At 41.4% G+C, this 21216-nt stretch overlaps 3 protein-coding genes across 3 annotated transcripts; 2 read left to right on the top strand and 1 right to left on the bottom strand.

Moving 5' to 3' along the window:
* Positions 1-1981: 1981 nt before the first annotated feature.
* Positions 1982-6784, top strand: si:rp71-1g18.1 (uncharacterized protein LOC559922 homolog). Its single transcript, XM_042429436.1, has 4 exons — positions 1982-2375; positions 2784-2953; positions 3187-3277; positions 4548-6784. The coding sequence occupies exons 1-4, from the start codon at positions 2126-2128 to the stop codon at positions 5486-5488; spliced, it is 1452 nt and encodes a 483-aa protein (XP_042285370.1). The 5' UTR covers positions 1982-2125; the 3' UTR covers positions 5489-6784.
* A 1409-nt stretch (positions 6785-8193) lies between these two features.
* On the top strand, positions 8194-14563 carry LOC121909062 (E3 ubiquitin/ISG15 ligase TRIM25-like). Its single transcript, XM_042429437.1, has 9 exons — positions 8194-8295; positions 9522-9638; positions 9810-10082; positions 10210-10527; positions 11244-11336; positions 11493-11577; positions 11665-11754; positions 12193-12249; positions 13607-14563. Exons 3-9 carry the CDS (start codon positions 9825-9827, stop codon positions 14140-14142), a joined length of 1437 nt encoding a protein of 478 aa, XP_042285371.1. The 5' UTR covers positions 8194-8295; positions 9522-9638; positions 9810-9824; the 3' UTR covers positions 14143-14563.
* A 620-nt stretch (positions 14564-15183) lies between these two features.
* On the bottom strand, positions 15184-20940 carry tox4a (TOX high mobility group box family member 4 a). The gene is made up of 9 exons (XM_042429434.1): positions 20465-20940; positions 20311-20376; positions 19586-19885; positions 19102-19347; positions 18676-19014; positions 18466-18546; positions 17674-18381; positions 16192-16334; positions 15184-16080 (listed from the first exon to the last, which is right to left on the bottom strand). The coding sequence occupies exons 1-9, from the start codon at positions 20567-20569 to the stop codon at positions 16023-16025; spliced, it is 2046 nt and encodes a 681-aa protein (XP_042285368.1). The 5' UTR covers positions 20570-20940; the 3' UTR covers positions 15184-16022.
* Between the last annotated feature and the right edge of the window lie 276 nt (positions 20941-21216).

Below are 21216 nucleotides of genomic sequence, written 5' to 3'. Positions count from 1 at the left end.
GCTCCGCAGCACACTGTTAATTAACTATTTTACTGCACAAAGTGGCAACTAAACATGAACCCCCACAACAGAGAAGGTGTTCCCATTGTACATATAACATATCCTTCATGCCTCCATTATAGCCTAAAGCCATTGTTGGCTCAGTACCGCTCAGTTCACAAATAACCAGCCTGCACATTTTACAGAAAACCGCGTCCTTACACTTTATTCCAACCAAGAAAACTATCCATACCACTTTGATGAGAAGCATCTCAGTTTTCCATTCTTGACTGTGCAGGGAAGCACCTACAAATTCGGCTGTGAATGTGGTTCGCAAATTGCACATAAATTGGTGGGTGACCCCGCAATAGGCTGACAAGGACAAAAGCGCTATACCACCAGGGAGCCAGCGACCAGGCTGACCTCATTGTGGGCTGATGAGTCTGGTGGACTCAGTCAATGGAGCCAGTGGCGTGTCTTCTTCCTCAACTCTTGCTTATTAAAAAATATACATTAAAAACTTTGTTTAGCCATTGTTGTAGTGTTAATGTTACATCACCTGAAAAACCAGTTAGCAAGTTGGCTAAAGGCAGCTCAGGAAGGTCTGCGTGTCAGACCCAGAGCAACCAATTACAGTCCTGGGACTTCCTACGACTTATTTCAACACTTCTAATCAGAAGACAAATTCAACACACACAACAAGTCAGCAATGAATCAAGTTTATATTTATTTATTTCCCTACATATGTTTTATATTTATTGTTACAAAATGTATTTTGATCAAACTTGGCTGGGTGAACCAGTGCTGCCCAGGCCCATTACTGGCTCTTGGCCTGGTGGACACACTGGATTTTGGCCTCCATCACTTACATTGAAAGCACATCAGAAGGGGATCTTTTAACAGCCAGTATGAACAGGAGGAATGATTACAGTGAGGAAAACCTCTTTTAATGTTCATATGGGCATCTGACTATTGTTTTAAGACAGACTTAAAAAATGGTGAACCTATCCTTTAATCATCAATTTGCACACAAATACCGGTACTAAGGCAAAAAGAACACACATGTGGTTTGAAATAGCAGCTGGTTCAGGTTGCGACATATTTTTAAAGCTTAGTGTTCTTCCTCAAGCAGTCTCATACTGTAGATGTGGACACATTTTCCCAATGAACTGTGCACATAAATCCCAACGTTTCTGTGGAAAATGGTGTACACATCTGTCAAGCATAAATACAGTCTTGTGTGTACGGAGTTGCTAACTAATGAGGTCATGGGTCTGTTTATCAGAAGACATCTCCACCAGCTGGAAGCCCTTAAGTTACAGTGGGAGAAGACACATTTTGCAAATTGTATTAAAGACACTTCCACCTTTGATAGGTTTGTGTTGTCTTTTTAACCCCTAACATGGCCACCTGTAATTTCTGTCACTTTTAAAAGACATCTACACATTTCCAGATTTTAAGGGGTGGGCCTATGAGTATTATTTGTGACATCAAAACTAGTTTGCAAGTCGATTGTGGCCCAATATTCAACTTACTTTAAGTAGGCCCATTCTAATGTGGTAATTATATAGGCTATATGTGGAAAAACATGTCAGACACACATTATTGTTCCAAGCAGAGTATTTTTGTCTGTCTTTATACATGTCTGGAGGGGATATGTAACTATGGCTATTTTCATGTATAATAATAGCCACAGTTTTGCTCTTCAAACTGTTGTACCCTCCAACAATGAAAGTATTTGCATTCTTGTGCCTCACTTTCTTTGTTTTGGTTAGGATTTAAAAACACTTAAAACAGTAAGACATCTCAAACACTTCCATGATTTGAAAAAAATCCAAATAAAAAGAGATGGAGACAAGAAATTAAGGACAAAAATGGAGAACGTGAGACATACGGGATTTTTTAGCGATCGAAAAACAACATCAATGAGCTTCATCTTTGTTTATGTCGGTTCGTCTCATCTTCTTAGCCCCGCCCGTCCCAGCTCTTCAGTTTGGCGCGCCTGCGCGTGACACGCCCCTTCTTTCTGCAAGCCATGTGGCTGTCGACGGAAGCTAAATAAAGGTCTCTGCAGATTTCAACTTCCTTTTTATTCAGTTTTTTTACATAAACGTTGCGGACTCCTGCACGACAACGGCAGCCAAAAATGTCGGCAGGCGTCGTGGACATCCAGGCGCAGGTGGAGTCTGTTCTGGCTGCGCTGGTCAAAGTCGCCTCGGTGGAGTTAACCAAACTGTTCGAGAGCAGATACCGAGCCTCGGCTCTGGATGTGCAGCTGGGCCGCACCGAGGACGGAAAGGAAAATGAAACCGTGGAGAGTTTATCGAAAGGAAACAGAAAACGCAGCATCGGCGTGCAAGTGGACGAAGACATTAATGCGCAGTTACAGCTTTCTGGTATGTGTTCTGGACATTTAAATGCTATGACTTCCTGTTTGGGTCCATGGCTAGGCTGCAGAAACAGATGCATGAGGGGGGTTGCAGTCTAGAGGCTAGAGAGACTAGTTGATTTTAAGAATTTTGACTACACTAGTCAATCGGCAACAATGTCTAGCAGATTTTTATGCAGTCTGGATATTTGAAGTTTGATGCAAACAGTAACGTTACCAGTCAAAAGTTTGGACACATTTCTCATTCAAATGATTAGAAGCAACTTTTGACTGTTACTGTGTATGCACATAATCATTGCATGCTCCGTGTGCATTTGTTAATGTGTAGTTGAGAACTGTTGTTACTGCAGACCCAGTGTAAAGGAATGTATGTGCCTCTGTTAGGGTCTTAACCCCTCCCCCCTCTTCTCCACAGGTTCCCCACTCCCCTCAGATGGGGATTGTATGAGAGAGTACAGGGAGGAGGAGGGGGATGAGGAGGAGGAGGAGGAGGAGGAGGAGGAGGGGTGCCTCATTCCACCAGACATCCTCCTTACTGAAGATAATGGCCGTGATGACCCCGAGTGGTCGCCCCTGAAGGAACAGGTCAGTGAGGATTTACAGGGATGTAAATCAGCAGTGAAATGAGAGTGACACACAGAGCGATACTGTGAGCGCAGCATATGTATTAGGGTGTTGGTGCTGCCTGATTTGTTTTATAGCTGCATGTCATCACATGGAAGTTGTTGGAATGACTTTTCAATGGCTGTTCAATAAACCATGATACGAGCATAATTCAAAACTCCATTGTTCTTTTGTGGTATTTCCTGTTTAATCAGGTTGTGGCAGAGACTGTGGATATGGCGGGGATCAGCGTCCTTGAAACGGGGTCCTCAACAGATAGTGATCCACAAACTGAAGATTTGCATGGTAAGGAACAAGGCTGTGAGATAAACTATTTTCAGCCCAAGACTAAAACTCACAGCCAAAGTGTAAAGAGTAGAGAGTTCATGCAAATCAGACATTGTTGGGTTTTTATCTGCCGAGGATTGAATTCCTGAACAAATACAGGAAAACTACTAGGAACACACTGACATTCAGTGAGTTTGGATGACAATGCGCAATTTTTACAAGAGGAAGTTCCATATAAGAGACATTAGACACTGAGGTCTGGTCTTGTCATTACCAACTAGAAATGAAGAAACCGTTGTCCTCTGTATGGTTTGTACTTTTACATAAAAGCAATAACAAGACAAGAAAACATTTTTGGGTCTAAAATATATATGCTTGTCAGGTTTTTCATCACAGGAGTTGACAATGTAATATTGATCATAACAGTAAAAATTCTAACAAAAAGAGTGATACAGATGATCAGAAATTTGCAAATGTGCAAAACGCTGTTGGAGGTAAACGAGCAAATGTGAACATAACATAGTCATGTGATAGACTGGCGACTCTCCCAATGCATTCTGGGATAGGCTCAAGTCCCACTCATTGCATTTCACATAATGTAAAGTTCAGTTTCAGCTTCCCGAAATGAATAAGAATAAAAATTACACAAGTGCCACAGATTGTTCCGTTTAAAGGTGCTAGCAGTAAAATGTGTCTATTTACTAACACCTGTTGGCAGCTGTGGGAAACTACAACACCTACAAACTCAAGCGAGCACATTTTATGTTGAGACTCTGCTTATCAATTTGAATTTGGCACCCATTTGGTCAATTAGCACAGAGATAAGATGTAAGGCTGCACATCAAAACAGTCCTCATTGTATCTAACCAAGGTTTTTTACCTTTCACACAAAAGTACCCACATTTCCACTACTGATAAACTGGTGGCACTAACTTAATTCAGAGTTTTATCAATACATATTTAATCTGTGTAATCTCATACACACATGGCAAGATGAGGCACAGTGAGAATATAATTGGATGTTTGTTAGATAGTGTTGCTGCGTTGAGCTGACTTGATTTGCTACACCTCAAAATTTAACTACGCCTGTCCAACAAGATATCATGCAAATGACTGAGATTTCTGTATCTTTCTGCTGCATTTGGAATCAATAAACCCAATCCAGACGTATTCGGTCAGATTACACCTAAGCAAAAAGCTTTCTGGAAAAATGATGAAGGGATGGGTTAAGTAAATGAGCAACAAATGGTGGGAATGCACAGTGTAATTAAAAGCAATCTTCTTTTAGTCTCTGCAGATCTAAGACATGGATCTTCACAAAGCTCTCCAGCTAAACAGAAGCTTCTTGTGATCCAGCCAGACACAAGTGACGTTACTTCAGGGGACAAGGTGAAGTTTGTTTGCCCGTTGATCCTTAAGCCAGAGTCTCCTGCAGCAAAACCTGAAAATACAGAGAAGCCAGTTCAAGCAGAGCCTCAGCAAGCCTGTGTCAGCACCGCTAAGGGTACTGCCTACAGTCCGTCCCCATCTGATGGAGCTGTGACTCCAGCACAGGTTAAGGTTTGGGAATTGACCCACACGCCAAAAGACATGAAAAACCATCTCCAGATGAAACTGAAGCTGACCTCTCCCGACAAAAAGCTGATGCGCCCCTGTGCAGTTCAACTGGTGAATGTGCTCACTGTACCTGAGACGGAGGTTAAATCTCAGTTTGATGGTGCTAACAGCAAAATACCATGGCCTCTGCCCAAAGATCTCCGTCGACACCAAGGTCTTCACACTGGCCATCGCCTCTGCTGCTTCACCTCATGTGGAAACGGAATCTGGCGGCTCCAGAAGGTCGTCACCCACTCCCGTGACGGCTACACTTGCAGCGTCTGCACAAAAACGTTCAAACGGCGGAAGATTCTCCGGCGGCATGAGCGCTTCCACACAGGTGAAAAACCGTACCCGTGTTCAGTGTGCTCTAAGACGTTCGCACTCAGAAAGAGCCTCCGCCGCCACTTGAGATTCCATACGGGGGAGAGACCTCACACCTGCACGCAGTGTGGCAAAAGCTTCCGTCTCCGAGACAATCTGAAAGCACACCTGAGGTTTCACACAGGAGAGAAGCCTTTCAGCTGCACCACATGTGGCAAGATGTTCAGGATCACAAGAAATCTGGAGAAACACAAACTCAGCCAGTGTGGGTTCTTTGTCCCTTCATTCAGAACGATTGCTGGCATTTAGCTGTGAAATAACAGCTCGTGGCTGCTCATGATGGTTGCACCATTTTCTACCTCAGACTCAAAACACTGTAAAGCCGTTTTCACATATGAACTCCAGGCAATGTCTGGAGAATCAGGTCCGGACATTGTCTGGAGTTGCCGTGTCAGACATGTTCTCACTTACTGGAAAAACTCTGTTTGCTTTAGCGAGGGTTGGCGCCTGGATAGAGCGTGCAGGGGGCACGACACAAAATGTAAAAGTAAAGTACACTGCAGTTGTAATTCAGCATTTTAAGCTTTTCACCAAAAATAAAACTGCTTTTATTTTATGAGACTCACAGGAAGTCTTCACTCCCATCAGCGCTAGCTTCACAGCAGAACGTTCAGGCCCAGTCAAAACAATGCAGCTCATCCGGCCTGCTGTGTTTATCTGGCAGCAGCCGGATGATAGAAATGTCATCAAAACACCCACTCGCTCACTCACTCACTCGCTGTGAATTCTTCGGAACTCTGGTCCAACTGATTCAGACATTTGTTGACATTTGTGTTCACACATACAGCTCCTCTAGAATATGGCTGGAAAATTTCAGGGTTGCAGTGCATGTGTGAAAGGGGCTTATGGCTATTGTGGAAAACTGTGGTGAAAAGTTAAAGCAAGAACAGAAACAGAAACCACAATCCTGAGTAATTCCTGAGACTCTGAGTCATTCCAGAAAGATTTTATTTTAATAAAAAATATGGAGGGTTGCAGTGTGATGGGTTTTTTTTTTCCAGAAACACATACTACTGATGTTTTTTCTTTGTTTCTTATTCCTCGCCATATCTTTGCTTCCTGTGATTGTGGACCAATAGTATTACTGGGACAGAGTGCAAGAGTGTCAACTACTCAACACTTCTTAGCATTAGACCTTATGAGAAAAACGCAACATGTTTGCAAGGAGGTTCTCCCACCTTGCACCATTAACCAGGTGTAGGTTTTTATTTCTATATTCCTGTTATTCTTTCTCAACTTTTGTTTTATATTCATGTTACTGTATATATTTGAACTTCTTTCTGTTCCTGTTCTAGATGTTTAAATGTAATTATGCAGACTTTATAAGAAATCTGGTTTAAATGTTAAAACTTTTATGAATGATTTTAAGGTGAAAGGTTAAACCAATGTTATCTCATATTCCACTTTTAAAGACAGTTGAAATAAGACTTTTTTTTATTCCGCAATGCAGATACCGTTTCCTTTTTAAACTTCTGATGTTAGTTAACTTTTGTCTCAAAATGTTTTTCTGTTCTCTCTGTATTATTAAAAAAAAAAGATAATGCAGTTGTATTGTTGTCTGAACCCTCAACACATTACACTCAGCATGCAGGAAGGCCACCGCTTTCTATTAAGCTTGTAAACTTTGTCTTTTTAGCTCTTTATTTCATCAGAAAAATCCAATGGAACATTTGACCTCTGACCTTCTGGAAAACAGCTGCCAGTTATCTGCAGATGATCTAATAACATTTGCTAATGGCTTATTAGAAAGTGAGAAACTCATGACCCTTTGTTAATTATTTCATTAAATCATTTAGTTCAACAGCAGAACCCATGGTTTAATACCATATATTAATTATTAACTAGAGACTTGATGGCTTATTAGAAAGTGAGCATTTATTAGTGACTTGACCTTATTAATGCTTCACCAGTTAGAGACAACCTGGCAACCTGAAAGCTGTTCGTAAATTGGCTTCTAACTGATCTCTGAACTGTAAGTAAATAATTTACTAGACATTAATAAAAGAATTGTATACATCGCATAAAAGTGCCTTGTTACAAAGTGGTTATGAAGGAAGTTGATATAATCATACAGGTGCCTTTATTACCTTGGTTGGTTTCGTTTCTGCCCAAGTTTTAAGTTTGTGCAGTCAGCAATGTGCTTATAGTGCAAAACAAAAAAAGCTAATTTTCATTGATTTTCTCACTCCTATTGTTAAATAAAGATTTGAAGAACATATGTGCTGCATGTTCAGTCACATATTCAGGTGGGTGATATTAGCATATACTTTGTTATTCTGTTTAAATGCTCTGTCATATTATTAATATACAGCTATTTGTCCTAGTATCAGTGTTATCTCCTATGCACAGTGGTGCTTTGAGCTAAATGCTAATAGTTTATCATGTTAAATAAGTTGATAATTAGCAGTAAACAGGAACTACTCTACAGATGAGGATGATGGACATTTAAACATTTTACAGATGAAACCTATAAAATTTTACTGTTATTTGGTTATTAATCAACAGTATTTTTGCCTGATGATGGCTCCAGAGTCAGAAGAGTGTGAACAAAGTACAATTAATCTTACAAATCTTACTGCAATCTATTGAACCGTTGAGATGTTCACTCAAAACTACACATGTAAACCTCATGGTGGTGCCAGAGGTTTAGTTAACTCCACAAATCTATGTGGTCACAGTTTAACAGCACACACAGATGTTTCCACTTGATTTGGGTGATTGTACTGATTAGTAACAAACACACTGGAGAAACCGAAACCAATGATATTACTGATGGCTCTGTGTCATTTATTTGTTCCTGTAAGCCATACAGCAGGAACCAGAGGCCTGTGCTAAGAAGCAGGTTTGGGGTTAGCGAGGTAACTTCAGGTTTAACTCTGGGTTTTCAGGGTTATGACGGTGGTACATCACCATGGTAACAAATGCTGAACATTTAACCTACTCCGGAGCAGGTTAACTTCAGAGGATCACAAACTGTCACCACCCTGACCATTAACCAATCATATCACTGGATAAAAATGAGTCATCATTTCTACGGGATCCCGACATGGACGAAAGTGAGTTTACAATAAAGTGACAAGTAAAAAGGAGCAATATATATTTATATAGGTCAGTGGAAACATTTTATTGTTCCAGGCTTTGTATTTCCACCGTGGTTTTTAAAACTTCTAGCTTCTAACAAACGGAGAGATCGTTTACGACTCTAAACACATAATGATGATTTTATCAGCATTGTAATTGTGCAAAGTTGATTTTATCCCTGGAGTGTCAGCTGACAGTGTGGATGCAACTCATAATAACATGAGACACCTGTGTGATGATAACTTTAAATAAAAACGAAAGATTGTCTTTTATTATAAACACACACTGTTACTTAGCTCCCATGAAATGCAACATTTAAGTCAGACAGACATTAACTAGTTTTCCTCTCTTTGCTTCAGTAGCAGAAACAGTCTGACATTACTTTTACGTTTTTTATGTGACATAGGCCTATTCAAAATGATTCTTCATCATCCAACTAAATAGCAAAACATATTCACTCTATACTGAAGTCATATATAATAATTCCTTCATGTATTCAAAGCCTTAGCCTACATTTAATATGTGGAAATTATTTCTAGTGTTTTTACATCTTCTTATTCTGTTGTATGATTACAGGCTCGTTTACATTTCACTTCGTTGAATTTAACATTTGCTGTCCCTAAAACAGAAGTTTTCTGCAGGTGCTTTGTATCACCGTTTCATCTCATATCATGTGAAATATTTCATTCATGGTCTGATGGTGTCGCTCGCCTCTTTCACATGAACGCGCTTGATAAGAAAACCCAGAGCTGACTGAGCTGGTTGATAACGAGCCTCGTGACGGCCAAAGACAACTACCGAAAAGACACCCTGGGTATGGTGAACTTGCTTCGTGGCGCAGGCCAGTGGACTTGGAACACTTTTATGGACTAAGCCATAATTAATGTCAACAAACACACCTGACTTGACGAGTCCTTTAGTCATAAAGTCTTGACAGAGTTCGACCTCAACAAAGTCTCAAAATAGCTAGTTTAACGTCAGAGGAGGTTTAACCAGACAAAACAACTGAAAACATGGGTGTTTACTTTTATTTCTTCCCTCTCACTTAAAAAACAAACAAACAAAAAAGTACTAGTTTTAAAAATAATTGTCATATTTTGGAATATATAGTAATGATACGTAGTTTGTGTAGTTTTATATTCCGCTTTAAAGTTGGTCATCTCATATTTATACGAGTGACTCTTGAGTCTCCTCCTCTCAGGCTCCGCCCCAACAGGAAGTACACATATAAACTCAGCAGTGCTTTCACTTTGAGCTGGGTGCATGGAAGACAGACGACAGACAATACTGAGGGCTTTCCCCAACTTTAGCTTTCAAGGTATGAAATGATCCGTCTTTACACTGTATATGTTCCTAAGATCCCATGTTAGGCTCAAAACAAACAATAGAGGATATTGTTCACAAAGGCAGCAACCGAGTGCTGTGTATACTTTGCACTTAACTCCTTCCTGTTTGCTGTTTTAATGCTCACTGGAACTCTTTTGAAAAGGTGCTGGGCTCAAAAATGGCAAATACAGAGAAAACCCACTTTGAGGAAATGCTGACATGTCCAGTGTGTCAGGACATCTTCAAGGATCCTCGGCAGCTGCCATGTGGACACAGCCTGTGTATGGACTGTCTGGAGGGCATGGTGGGTCACACCTCAGACCTTCCCTTCCGATGCCCCGACTGCAGGGGATATTTTGGACAGGTCGTAGGGGTACAGAAGAGCTACGCACTGGCCAGCATCGCTGAGGACTTCAGGCTGAACAGGAGGAGGAGGGTACTTACATCTTACTACAATCATCACACTTAAAAGATGCTTAGGAATCTTAAAGCTAATCCTTAAAAGTGAACACGTGTCTAACATACATTTTCCCACATCTTAAATGTCTGATTTTTATGAGCAGGAAGAGCACACAAAAAATGTGTACTGTGACTGCTGCCCAGAGAAAACAACACTGGCTATGAAAACTTGTCTCAAGTGTGAGTTGTCGCTGTGCGAAGAGCACGTCAAGGACCACCTGAGGCTGCCGGTGTTCACGGGACACCCCCTGGTCACACCCCTGGGTGACCTCCAGGAGAGGAAATGCCCGCAGCATGAGGACGAGGTGCTCAGGTATTACTGCAACATGTCCAGACGCTACATCTGCAACATGTGCGCCCTGGAGAGCAAGCAGCTCAACCTGGCTACTGAGACCTCCACTGCCCTGCGGAGACAACTGACTGTGAGTGTAGAGTTCTTTTATGACAATATATATCACCCTCTTCAAACTGGAATAACTGTGGCATTTTCAGGACATCATATCAATAAAAAATCAGGGTGGATTCACAAGAAAAGGAAGTGGCAGCAGCAGTTTCTTGTAAACGGAGAGGGATTACCCACACGCCTGTCTGTAGCTCTGTTGCTTTGGAGAAACAGGATTTTCTGGTCCCTGAGAATCTGAGACTGACTCTCACCTGCCGTCCCCACACCACTTCATTCATTAACTCCTTAAAGACCACGAAAAAACTAACCAACAGGGTTTTACATAAACACAAAGTAAGAACAGTTTGGATTATTTCACATGAGAGGTTTTTATTTCTTGTTTTATCTGTGCTCTTCTTACTAGTTCGAAGTGAGTGAAGCTTTGTTGGACAAAGCAGATGTTAGTCTGGATTTAGCAACATTTGAAGCACAATCTGAGTAAAGTTGGTGGTTTGTCAGTCAAATCTAATCATCTCACATAGTCCTGATGAAGCAGATTAGCTTTTTTTCAGTGATAAACTCATAAGTAAGAGCAAATGATATATATTTTTTAAACTTTAACTTTAATTGTTGCTTACTTAAATGTTTAGTTATATGAAATATGTATGATTGGGAACCAGGTTTTCAGGGTATTTAATGGTACTATTGTGTGTGTGTGTGTGTGTGTGTGTGTGTGTGTGTGTGTGCATTCAACAGAAGTACATGGACGAGCACTTTAACACGCTCAAGGAGCAACTTACGGAATCCACAGACTCTGTCAAAAAACTGCAAAAAGAAATCCAACAAGAAGTGAGCCCTAAATTCTCATTAGCATAATAAAATAATTAATAAACCTACATTTGATTTACATACATACACTTTATCTAATCACTCAAATATGTAATTTTGAAGATTTAGTTTGTTTTTAACACTTTTCAGATCTAATATATATTTTTCTCCTGTCAGAAGCAGAAAGTGAACCCAGTCGACTCGACCCTCAACAGCGTCACAGTGGTGCTGCTCTGTCTGTGGTTTATCGTTCTGTATTATGGTAAAAGATTCATTTCTGCTATCTTTAATTAGCTCTCTGACAAATATCCATGATCAAACCCTAGTAAGCTGTCTTTCCTTTTACTAGCCTACAACTACTCTGTGGAAAACCAGACGCTAACAGAAGCGTTGAACAAGCAGCAGAGCCGTATGCATCACATCTATTCTACCATAGCAGGTAAGAAAGCGGACCTCAAGACCCCACTGCTGCCCGCTGATGAGATCAAAAACAGAGAATTCAGCAACATTTGCAGAGCAGAGTTAGATGGTATACCGACATATTTTAGCTCACAATCTATATTCATTGTGTTTAGCACATCACACCACAATGGACAATGAATTCATTCCACATTACAACATGTAGCAGGATGTTTGCTGGTGTTTATGTGACTGTTAATAGCCTGCTGGTAGTACATAGTGCAAGAATTTCAATCTCTATTCTTGGTGCTGAGCCGAAATGAGTAAAACACACACCATAAACAAGAGCTGTCAACTTTTTTTACTAGTATTAAATAAGAGTTGTGAGGGAGCATGTGGAGGCTTTTTCAAGAATCATTCAGTTTATTCCGATGACATTTCTTCAAATAATCTTTTTCTTTTTTTTTTTTCTATGTAGAACTCTTGGTTGATCATCCAATGAAGAGCCTCAATCCAGTAGAGACAGAAGATGAAGGTATCACAATAAAGACAGATAAGCAAACTATTACTATGTTTAGATACACACTAGTGTCCTGGCTCAAGTCTTATCCTGAGAGGTGTTTCATAAAGGTGGCTCAGAAAAGCCGGGCTTATTCTGGCAAGCCTGTCTTGAATGAGCCTAACAAACTGAACCACATCTAAGCTGCTTGTTAAAGGGAACTCGGAGCTAATAGGATCAAGCATGGGTGTTTTTTTGTTGTTGTTTTTTTTTTTGATGACTTAGAAACACAGACGTGAGATCACATCAATTCACAGTGGAAAAATCTGACATGTAAGGACAACACCGATGTTTTCAGCCATGGAAAAAATGAACAAAACCACTGCAATAAACAGCAAGTCAACTTTTAGCCAACAGTAAGCTCAGACTGACGCAAATAGAGATAAACTCAAGTCCACTGAGATCCTTTATAACTGAAGTTCCTAAAAATAAGCCTGGTTCAACTGGTAATCTTGCTTTATGAAACACTCCTCTAGTTTTGATCTTATTCAAAATATGATGTCACCACAGAACAAAGAGAAACTTGGTTATTCACATCCCTGTTTACATGATCCTAATATCATCCAGGTATCTGATCACCTGCATCAGTGCAGGTTTTTGTCAGTGACTCCTCCACATCCAGCCCATCTGCCATTTCTGAGCTGACTGCATTAACTAAACAGTTGAGGATGAACTCAGTCTGGTTTCTGACTACCTGGACTCTGCTGCATTTTTACCACTCGAGATTTCACTTCCCCATCTTATCTTCAGTAATGGAAGAGTGATAATAAAATCTCTCATCTGCATCACGGCTGTCTGACTTTTGCTTTTCTTTCAGCATGTTGACCATCACATTGTTCAATATCATGTTTTTATTTTTTGCATTTTTTTTTGACTGTATAACTTGAGTTGAGGAAACTCCTGCGAGCATGGAAACCTGGATAAGGTTTTTTACAATCCCACAACATCCCAGTTTCTATCAGGAAACTGCTGATTTTGATGTGAAAGAACTTACAAAAACACTCAAATACCCAATCAGAACAGGGATACTAGCATGCATGTGAACACAGTCATTGCATTGCTGCCCAGAAAATATGTAACATGAAGGACAGCACACAATTGAACCTATATAATACTCAAGAAGACCACCTCTCTGACACAGTTGTCGACAAAAGCGTTTAACAAAGGTAGTAAGGTGAGTTCAAGGACAAAAAAACACCATGATCTCAGTTAAGGGCAGTGCAAAGATGCCACAGTAATAACTGGAGCAGCCCATATTCTTAGTCTTTAATTAGCCTTTTAATTTCCATGAAGCTACTGTATTATATTAAAATTCTGTCTGTCTGTCTCTCAGTAACTCTCACGCTGGACCTGGACACTGCCAGTCCCTTCCTCGGAGTCTCCGCTGACCTCCTGACAGTAGAGAGAGTGGAAGCCAAGCGGGGCTTCCCCAGCACGAGCAGCCGCTTTGATGTAGCCCCACAGGTCCTTTCCACCCAGTGCTTCTCCACCGGTACCCATAGGTGGGAAGTGGAGGCTGAGGGATACTGGGACATCGCTGTGTCCTACAAGAGCATCAAACGCAAGAGCAAAGGCAGCAGCGCCTTCGGAAACAACCCCGAGTCCTGGAGCCTGACGCACACTGGCAAAGGCAAGCTGTTTGCATACCACAACAATAGAAAATACACTCTCTCTACAACCTTGCAGAGCAACCGGATAGCGGTGATGTTTAACTTTGAGAAAGGCAACATCACATTCAGTGCCGTGGGCTCTACCGTCACCACAAAGCTGCACGAGTTCAAGGCTGAATTGACTGAACCGCTGTGCCTGGGTTTGGGGCTTTACCGTGTGGATCCACCCAGCAGAATCTCTATTATCAAAGCTTCATGAATAATCCTTCAGACTGTCACAATATTCTGCTAACGCTGGATCCAGACTGCCTTTACTCCAGTGGTGATCAACAAGAACTAATGTTAATTTGCACTGAAAGTGGAGGTGAGAGTAGCCCAAAGCCAAAAAGTGGAACATTTGCCTCAGGTATATTTTTATGTTGTGTGTGTGTGTGTGTGTGTGTGTGTGTGTGTGTGTGTGTGTGATTAACTGATTTGTCTTTGATGGTAGATCTTTATTTCAGGTTAAATGTGAATTATGTTACATGTACATAATGTGAAATTTGTATTTTCTACATAGCATTTACCAGCTTGTCAGCTTTCTTGTTGGCTTTTTAAAAAAAATATGATTGTCATTACAGTAATCTACTGCTGTAATCATAAAGAAATCTGCACATAAGAGTCTTAACTCTTTGACTTTGCCCAACTGCTTTTCTTGGTTTTTGGAGTTGAAACATTGACCTTGATAGGTCAGTGTTCAATGATTAACCTCAATGTGGAGCGAATAACATTCCAGCTTCTCTTTTCTTCACACAGAGATGAAAGAACTGAGAACAGCCTGAATCTGGACTTTACAGCCCTGAAAACTAATTTTCTCAATCTTAGCACAGATTTGGTTATTTCACATCAGAGCTTTCTGTTTTTAGGTTTTTGTCTGTGCTCTTCTCACAGATTTAAGTTTTCAGGAGCTTTAAAGTGAAACAATGTTAACTTTTGCTGAACACTTTGGCCACAAGATAATGTTAAATGCCAAAATGTAGCTTTACATTGGCAGCAGAGAGAGTCATAAAGTCAGCAAACACACAATAGTAACAGTTAATATGTATCTTAAGTTTGCTAACATTAGCCACCATAAGCTACTGGTCATACCAGACCAAGTAAGGCTGTAGCAGCAAAACCTCTGAGCAATGGTTCACTTTAACGTTTTTGAATCCAACTTTTCATTAGTCCATTAACTCATTAGAATGAGTTATTTCTTCTTTCAAAAGTTACATAGTCTCACTTTAAAGGACATAGCAAAAAGACAAATCACTACATTGAGCATTTTTTTGCTCATTTATTAAGAAAACATGAAAGTCAAGCATTTTTTAACAATTGACAATGAACAGAATGTTTTACAAAAAAAATGAAGGCAAAATTAAGCCTTGAAAGGCCACTATCCTCAGTACAAAAAGCAGGTATACAGTGATACAAATGTTTGTCCACTTAAACTAAGGCGTTTTTTCAGCTAACTGCAGATAGAGTTGGAATTGTAGTTTCTCTTGACACAACATGAAAACACCAAAAAAAAAATCCAAAGCATGGATTTCAAATCAGACAGAAATCTTAAACTGCTGTCAAAATGTTAAAATCTTCATCTTCATCAGAGCACAGATCTTTGAGAAACAGACCTTGCTTGCCTGTATCAGCCTTTTACAAAGATATAATTTACAGTAAACATGTATAAATCGACCTGTGTGGGCTTTAGTAAAAAAAAAAAAAAAAATCAGAGATCACCGGCGTCTTGGCCATCTTTCTTGCTTAATTGTGCTGATGTTTTTCTTCTCTCTAGCTGCCTCAAAGTCCCTTGATGCCTGAATAAAAGCTGTATACATACTCAAACGTAACACTACATAATTATCCACACTGCGGACATTTCTGTTGTTAGAATAGTCTGTATGCCAAACATACCAGCGGGGAATTTCTGTCGTAACTCCTGAACAGCAACCATGTCCAACCTACAGTACTGTACATGTACAAAATAGTGAGAACTATAACACTTGGTTTTCTTCAGTGAAATGTATTTTTGACGTTTCTGTCCTCCATTGGTCATCTGGTCATCTAGTAACACTGAGCGCCAGTTAAAAACAAGCATTTGAAGTGACTGGTGGAAGCTGCTCTTTATTTTACTGTCCCCATGGTCTGATTCTTGATGGAGCACCAAGCCTTGAATATATCTCTGAAAAAAACCCCCAGAAAATACTTAGTTTAGAAAAGTTCTCAAATATCCGCTGGAAAATGTATTATACATTAACTGTGATGCATGTGCAGCTGTCAAACCTGTACATACCTGCAGTGAGTGGCCACGCATTCGTTGCTGCAGTATTCTTTGTCCCAGTCGTCGCTCTCTACTGCTGGGTTGTTACAGCCGGCCCTCACACACACGCTCTTCACAGAGCTGGTCTCACTGCACTCATTCACCTCCATCTCATCCTGGAAGATTAGGAAAGATTTGGAAAAAGCACAATTAATATCAAAGACTTTCTGAACACTGACCTAGGCTTGTCACAGTAGGTGCTGATGACATACAAGTGAAGGAGCAAACACAAGTGAAAAGAAAAAGCCTGTAAAACTATTCAACACCTTTGACTTTCATGTTTTGCTCCTTTCACATCTCTGAAGACCAGATGATGTAACTTTTTTTTTTTGCTCTAATCAAGCGAATAAGATCCAATGTCAAAATGAAAACAAATCTTAACAGATGTATCTGGTCCATGCAAACAAATATAAAACACAAAATAACTGTTTTCATAGTATTCACCCTCCTTCAAGTCAAGTTTTAGCGGTTACAGCCTTGTGACTACTAAACTGAAACTGCTGAAACTCCATAAATTTACATGATGTGCTGAATGAACAGCAAATTTTCACCACCCCAGATGTCATGTGAGTGTTTTCAACAGTGGCCTTCTTTTTGCCACTCTGCTGTGAAACTGGTGAAAACTGGTTAAACCTTGGCACCAGTATTTGTGTGCACAGTGTCTCCCATCTCAGCATGTCAGTATGTGTAATCTAAAATCACGGCGCTGCACACTTAATTACCTCAAAACATCTTAATTACATCCATAAAACAAAAGTCCAAAGTTTACAGGCACTGTTGTAATGGCGAAGGAGATGGAGCACATTTAACATCTCCTGATTTGTAAAGAAGAAGATGGTAAAGATTTAACTTCAACTTTGGTCATGCCACAGCTAGAGCTGAAACAATTAGTCAGTTAATCAATAGAAAACTAATCTGTTACTGTTTGTGATGATCGACTACTCACTTCTATGTAAAAATGCCAAACATTCACTGCTTCCAGTGTCTCAAATGTGAATATTTTCTGGTTTTCTTAAGTCTTCTGTGATAGTTGAGTAAATATTTTTTGAGTTTGGACTGTTAGTTGAACAAGAAACATTTTAAAACATCACAGTGGGCTCTGGAAACTTGTGATTGGCACTTTTTTGGTATTTGCTGACATTTTAAAGCAATATCAGAAATTATAGGTCGATTACTCAGTCATGGATAATTATTAGTTGCAACCCAAGCTCTAGGTAACTGAATAAATCTGCTTTTCTGAATGTTGGATATTTGTTGCTATGACAACATATTGATTATGTCTAAAAATAAATTATAAGCCAGCCTAAAAGAAAACAAAAAACAACAAAACATCGCAGATCCTGTCAATAACCAAAAATCTTGTCAAAGTAAGTCACTTATTTAATTTTTGAAAAAAAATAGCCCTACTGCTAAGCTTGCCAAAAACAATAGAAATGTATTAAGAGGAACATTTACCTCTTCTGAAGGTAGCACTTCTGCAACTACATCCTCGTCGGGATTGCCTGATGTGTCGGCAGAATTCACCACCTGCACTGCAACAACAGGTGCAGATTGGCCAGATGTAGTCACTGATGCCGCCGTCGTGGGAACAATAATTGGCAGGGCTTCTTTTCCTGGTAAGGAGGCTGGAACTATTTTTATCTGGAGTGGAGGTGGAGGTGTGGCCGTGACAGACACAGGGAGGCCCGGTGTGGTGCTCCCCTCTCGGGGCTTGGCCTGCAAGGGTGGAGGTGCTGGTGCCATCTGTTGGAGTCGCGGTGGAGGCGGCGCATTCTGCATCTGCTGCAGTGGTGGTGGCTGACGAGAGGCGCCCGACACCACCAGCGCAGGCTGCAGAGTGCGGACCCCTCCGGGCAGGACGGTCACCACCTGGCCCCCCGTCTGCAGCATGTGCTTCGGGATTATAATCTTAGTGATGGGCTGGGCTGGGAGGACTGCTGCTGGTGTAGTGGTGGTTTTGTTTGCCCCTGTGCGGGAACGTGTGGTCATCTCCGGGACATCCAGGATGATGTTGGAGGCGCAAATGTTGGTGATGGTGTTCTCTTCAAGGTTGTTAATAGCTGGGCGGATGGCCTGTTGACCTGCGGGGGGGAGGGCTGCAGGAGTCGGGTTGACCACTGGTGGAGGTGGTGAAGGGGCCGTGTCCATCTCCTCAGTGGCAGGCTGTGGTGAAGACAGATGGAAAAATTAGAAAAGCAATATGAATGAAAAGCACATTAACTGCTTTGGAAAACAACACGATCTTACCTGTGAGAGCTGGTTGGCTCTATAAGCTGCCAGTGCTTTTAAATACTCCTTTTTAGCTGCTTCTGTCTTTCTCTTATACACCTAATGAAGACAAACAAGAACCACTGCTGTAAATAGATGCCAATTGTCTGTACATTTCAACCAACAATAACTTTTTCTCCCCCAAGACTGACACAGAATATTTATATATGCAAACATGTGTGTATATACCTGTTTCTGTTCCTCAGCCAGGCTGTCCCACATGGAGGCCACAATCTTCGACACCTCACCAAACGACGCGTTGGGATTCTGGCCCTTGATGGCAGCCTGGGTGTCTCTGAAGAACAGGGCATACGCTGAAACTGGCTTCTGTGGCTCATTGGGGTCTTTCTTCTTCCTTCCTTTCTTTGCGCCCACTGCCCCACTCACCGAGGCCAGTGTGGCTGGCTTCCCCCCGCCCCTCCTTGCCGTCGCCGGTGACACAGAAGACAGGAGAGCTTGGTTGGAGGACATGTGGGAGAGGACAGAGGAGGAGGAGAGAGACATGGGGGAGTCTACGAGCACACTCCTCTGAGCAAAGAGAGAGGGAAAAGCATGTTTTAGTTGCGTGCATTTATTTGAAACTGGCTGCGATGCATGTAAGGTTTAAGCCCTCACCTTAAAGTCATCCATGTCCTCATCCTGTAGGGAGCCAGCTGGAGACGGCGTTGCTGACAGCGGCTGCTCAGGTGTCCCTGAATGATGCCCGATGTTTTCACCCCCAAGACCCATTGTTAGCTCCGACTGGTTAATAGTAGTCAGCTGACTGCTTCCCAACAGACCGTGACCAATGTCACCAAGTTGAACATCAATGGTCATGGGGGATGAACTGCTAAAATGTGACCCACTGGTATTACCCAGTTCCTGTAGAAGGATTAGAAGAGGTGAAAGAGAGCAGGGTTAGAGAAAATGTTTTTACAATGTTGTCATAGAGACACACAGATACTTTTGGAGCAACTGTGTCAATCCTGAAGTAACAGATAATTCAAGTAATGCAATAACAAAAAAAGTTACAAACAACTCTAAACTGCGTTCATCAACAACTAATATATGACCACACCAATCAGTATTCTGTGTGAGGGTTCACAGGTGAAGCACTTACCAATGCAGAGGAGCTCAGCAGGGCTCCCCCTCCAGCCTGGCCCATGGCCCCGAGGTTCAGCTGCTCCAATCCCTGGGACCCAGTGTTCACAAAGGTGGAGGCAAAGGATGGGTCGTTGGCCTCCACCACGAGGTTGCTAACAAGGCTGCGGGAGCCTGGAGGTCCCCCGGTGCCATCTGACCCGTCAGACAGCTCAAAGTGGGACACGGCATCACTGATGCTCAGGGATGGGTCTGGGTCAAGGGAGATGGGAGGGATCTCAAAAACCTCATCCCCGAGACTGGGAGTATGAAATGTCTGCTGTATTTGGAGGAAGAGAGGAGGATTGAGGATCAGTAACTCAAACACGTGTGTGTACTTCTGAAGATAATCAAGATGTTTCACACTGTCTGCACTGCTGTGTAGCTGATGAATAATGAATGAGGAACAGTTTTTTTTTTTACCCCCTCCAGCTGTAAGACCACTAAATAAATAACACACACACACACACACACACACACACACACAAAGTGCAATCTAACCTCTGTGCAATATTCTGACCAATGATTTTACATGCAACCTTTTTGTGCCTTGATTTTTTTTTAATGTGCATATTTTTCAAAATATGTGTTTTTTATACATTTATTTACTGTTTTTCTGTACTGGAGCCTCTCAGCCACAGTATTTCACACGATTATTATTGTATAACTGGAGTGACAATAAACATATTGAATCGTGAAACTCACCTCGGCGGACAGAAAAGGGTGGCCCGGTCCGCTAATAGTCAGATAACTGTCGCTGCCCTCTGGAAACTGAAACAGACCGTTAGTTTTTGAATTAACTAACGTGAAACTTCACATAAAAGCTTTGCTATTAAATACTGGTTTAACTTTGTTTTACCTTATTTTCCTCAGAGTATCCACCGTAAGCTTGAGTGTCCAAAAACTCCGAATCAACATTTTGAGCACAACCGTCCGACAGGTCCGAGTAAAAATTAAGGTCCATTTTGAAATAATTCCCTCTTAGCAAACTATACCACACGTTGTATACGTAGTTAGTTGAAAAGGGGAATTTCTTAATTTTCTACCCATTTAGGCCAACACTGACTAAAGCAGCTAGCATCGAGCTAACTAGCTAATCGCTGCCGGCTAGCATGACGAGGAGATGATGCTAACGTTACCTTAGCTTTGACGCCCTAGGAAGGACTGGGATAATGGGGGTGATTTTAGGCAGATAGCAGTTAGCCAAATGATTACAATGTGGCCAAAGTATTATGTATTAGCTTCGATTAACTCCCCCGGGGCGCATAGTTTACTGAAGGCCCAAAACAAAAGCTGCTCATTGCCAGCACCCGAGCACATTAGCTACTGCTGGGTTCAAGGACTGTCGGAAAATGTACCAGCATCACTTGTAACCACTGAGTAACCATACCAACGCGGGTCACTCTCTACTAGTGGTGTGACTTACTGAATGTCAATGTGAGCAGTGAACAGACGAGACAGCCGTGCTTACTCAACGGAGGTACGTAAACATGGCCTGCACAACATTTTTGTCTATTTTTTGTTTGCCAGTTTGTTTAACTGCCAAACACAATGTTGCATGCGCTCTTTTGCATCTTCATGTAGTTTAAAATGACTCTTGTAGTTTGTTAC

Source organism: Thunnus maccoyii, chromosome 12 (genome assembly GCF_910596095.1).
Source record: "Thunnus maccoyii chromosome 12, fThuMac1.1, whole genome shotgun sequence".
In the NCBI taxonomy this organism is placed as follows: domain Eukaryota; kingdom Metazoa; phylum Chordata; class Actinopteri; order Scombriformes; family Scombridae; genus Thunnus; species Thunnus maccoyii.
The sequence above is the reverse complement of the archived record's forward strand: the minus strand, read 5'-3'. Positions and strand labels throughout refer to the sequence as shown.